This window comes from Octopus bimaculoides, chromosome 1, assembly GCF_001194135.2.
Source record: "Octopus bimaculoides isolate UCB-OBI-ISO-001 chromosome 1, ASM119413v2, whole genome shotgun sequence".
Classification (NCBI taxonomy): Eukaryota; Metazoa; Mollusca; class Cephalopoda; order Octopoda; family Octopodidae; genus Octopus; species Octopus bimaculoides.
In genome coordinates this window covers 194444482-194446738 of record NC_068981.1, presented here as the reverse complement: position 1 = coordinate 194446738, position 2257 = coordinate 194444482, and the positions used below count along the sequence as shown (strand labels likewise).

Sequence of the window (2257 nt, the reverse complement as noted above, 5' to 3'; positions counted from 1 at the left end):
ATATATATATATATATATAGTCCTCGACGTAGTTTTACATAAAAAATAACAATGAATTAAACAAGATTTTCCCGGATTCGACACTGCTCTCTGCCAGGGTTAAATTCCGGCCTAAACAATAAGTATCTGTCCCTTACAGAGACATGGAAGCGGGGGCGAGATGGTGGTGGTATGGCGGGGGACACAATTCTCGTGATTTAAATTAGTATTGTTTCCATGACGACTCGAAGTTCAGGTTCTGCTTTTCGTGGAAATTTCGCAAGGAAATTTGGTGTGTCTTAGGAGAAGACGTGTGAGAGTGTGGTAAGGTCGGTATCCATATGTGATAGTGTAGACAATAGCTACCTTTATACATACATGTGGGTGTATACAAGATGTTTGTATGATATATATTGGTAGTATTCTATACTGGAATGTTTCTACCCGTCTATAGAGAGACTGACTTGGTCCTCATAATATGATGTCAAAAGCCGTTCATAGAACGTAGTTTTTTAAAATTTTTATGGCAGAATAAATAAGGTTGGATTCTCGATATGGAACTATAAACACACACAAATATACATACATACACACATATATACACAGAAAACACACACAATCTGAGGGTTTTGCGGTCCTCTGAACCGTCTCCCCCACTCAATTCAGTCTTGGATAAATGCCACCAGACCACCAGCATTAGTTCTGTGGAAAAACAAAAAAAAATCTCTCGTTATAACCATCTGTATATGATATCAATTACCATGCCAGCAGCCATCCATCCATCCGACCCTCCACCTAGGGAACACCGAGTTGGACTGGAAGCATGGCCTGGGATTCAGAGAAGGAAACGAGACGTGGGAATGTTCATGCCTTTCACGGAAACATCATTGCTGTAAATGAAATAGTTTAACGAACTGTACTTGTTGATTTAACGATACATTATTATGTAACTGAAGAAATATGAGTTAGAAAGGAGAATGTCGATATATAAATGTTTATTTTGGTGATATATATAATCTCATATATATACACACAGGGGAGGGTGTCAGAAAACACCAAAAACACTGGAACGAACGTAATATAAAGCCTAGGGTGGTATTTTGGTAAAATATAGCATGGCACCTTACAGGAAATATTGACTGTTGACTAATTTATATCGAAAAACCACTAATTAGTATTTACATAATATAAACACGAGAGAGAAAGAGAGAAAGAGAGAGCAGGGTACGTTTTATTTTTAAAAAATCGTAAGAAGGCGAGAAAAGACAAAAAAAAAACAACAAAGATTGTGAATGTATTGAAGTATGTGACCGAGTTAATGGTAATTAAAAATGTGTTCTTTCTTACCTGTGCTTCTGGTGTCCTCAGGTATAAATCCCAGACACTGTGAGAAGTGACTTTGACAGACATGGCAAAGGTTTTATAGCAAAGGGTCTCACCAAAATCAATGAAATGAACCAAAACAAATTAAATCCTGTCACATCCAATTGATATGTCTGCCAGGGGTGTTATTTTATCTTTTTTATAATTATTATTTTAATCAGGAACGAACGGTCTAGAAGATGAAGCTTCACAGTCCGATGTATGTTTTTAGATGAAAATTTCAAGAAGTGATAGGGTTAAAGCTGGTTGTGGTAACATCAACATCAGTCATTTCAACTCTTTTCCTTCTTTATAATATTATTTGCTGGTGTTGAGAGCTGAGGGTGTCGTTTCCACATCAGGTGATGATAATAGCTACTGGAATAGAAATAAATATAAAAGTATAAGAACAGCTGAGAGGATTGGAAGTCAGAGAGGACGGACAGGGTGTTCAGGTTTTACTTGAGCACGATAGAACATAGGGGGGACAGGGTGGACCCGTTGACGCACTCGGTTTCAATGGTGGGGGTCAACAAAGAGTGGAAACAACAACGACGACAACTTGGAGAGAAACTCCCAACATACACACAAACACACCGAAAATACACGTATTTCTTGAGTCGAGAGAATTCCGAGCGGATTTCCTGCAAGAAAAAGAAGCAGTAACTTACCATCATCCAGCCATCCATATTGTCTACAAGAGAAGAAGTAAGGGGGGGGGGCTCCCCTCTTGCTGTTTCTCTTGCCTTCTACTGCACCAGCACCACCACCGCCGCCGCCACTACATGTAACAATGTTGTTGTTGTTGTTACTGTTTCTGCTGCTATTGTCAGGACAATAGACTCTTTCAAGCAACAGACACGAGACAAATCTAATTGTTACTAATTAAATAACACACACAAACACACAGCTACTC

The 2257-nt window shown here is 38.7% G+C and overlaps 1 protein-coding gene across 1 annotated transcript in view; it reads right to left on the bottom strand.

Moving 5' to 3' along the window:
• LOC106869897 (lysosomal-trafficking regulator) overlaps positions 1-2251 on the bottom strand; it is a 189845-nt gene extending 187594 nt beyond the window's left edge. Inside the window, exons 1-2 of the mRNA XM_014915825.2 lie at positions 2013-2251; positions 1327-1719 (exon numbers count right to left, since the gene is read on the bottom strand). Of these exons, the coding sequence (XP_014771311.2) occupies positions 1327-1389 (63 nt within the window). The 5' untranslated portion in view covers positions 1390-1719; positions 2013-2251. The remainder of the gene's footprint in view (positions 1-1326; positions 1720-2012) is intronic.
• Between the last annotated feature and the right edge of the window lie 6 nt (positions 2252-2257).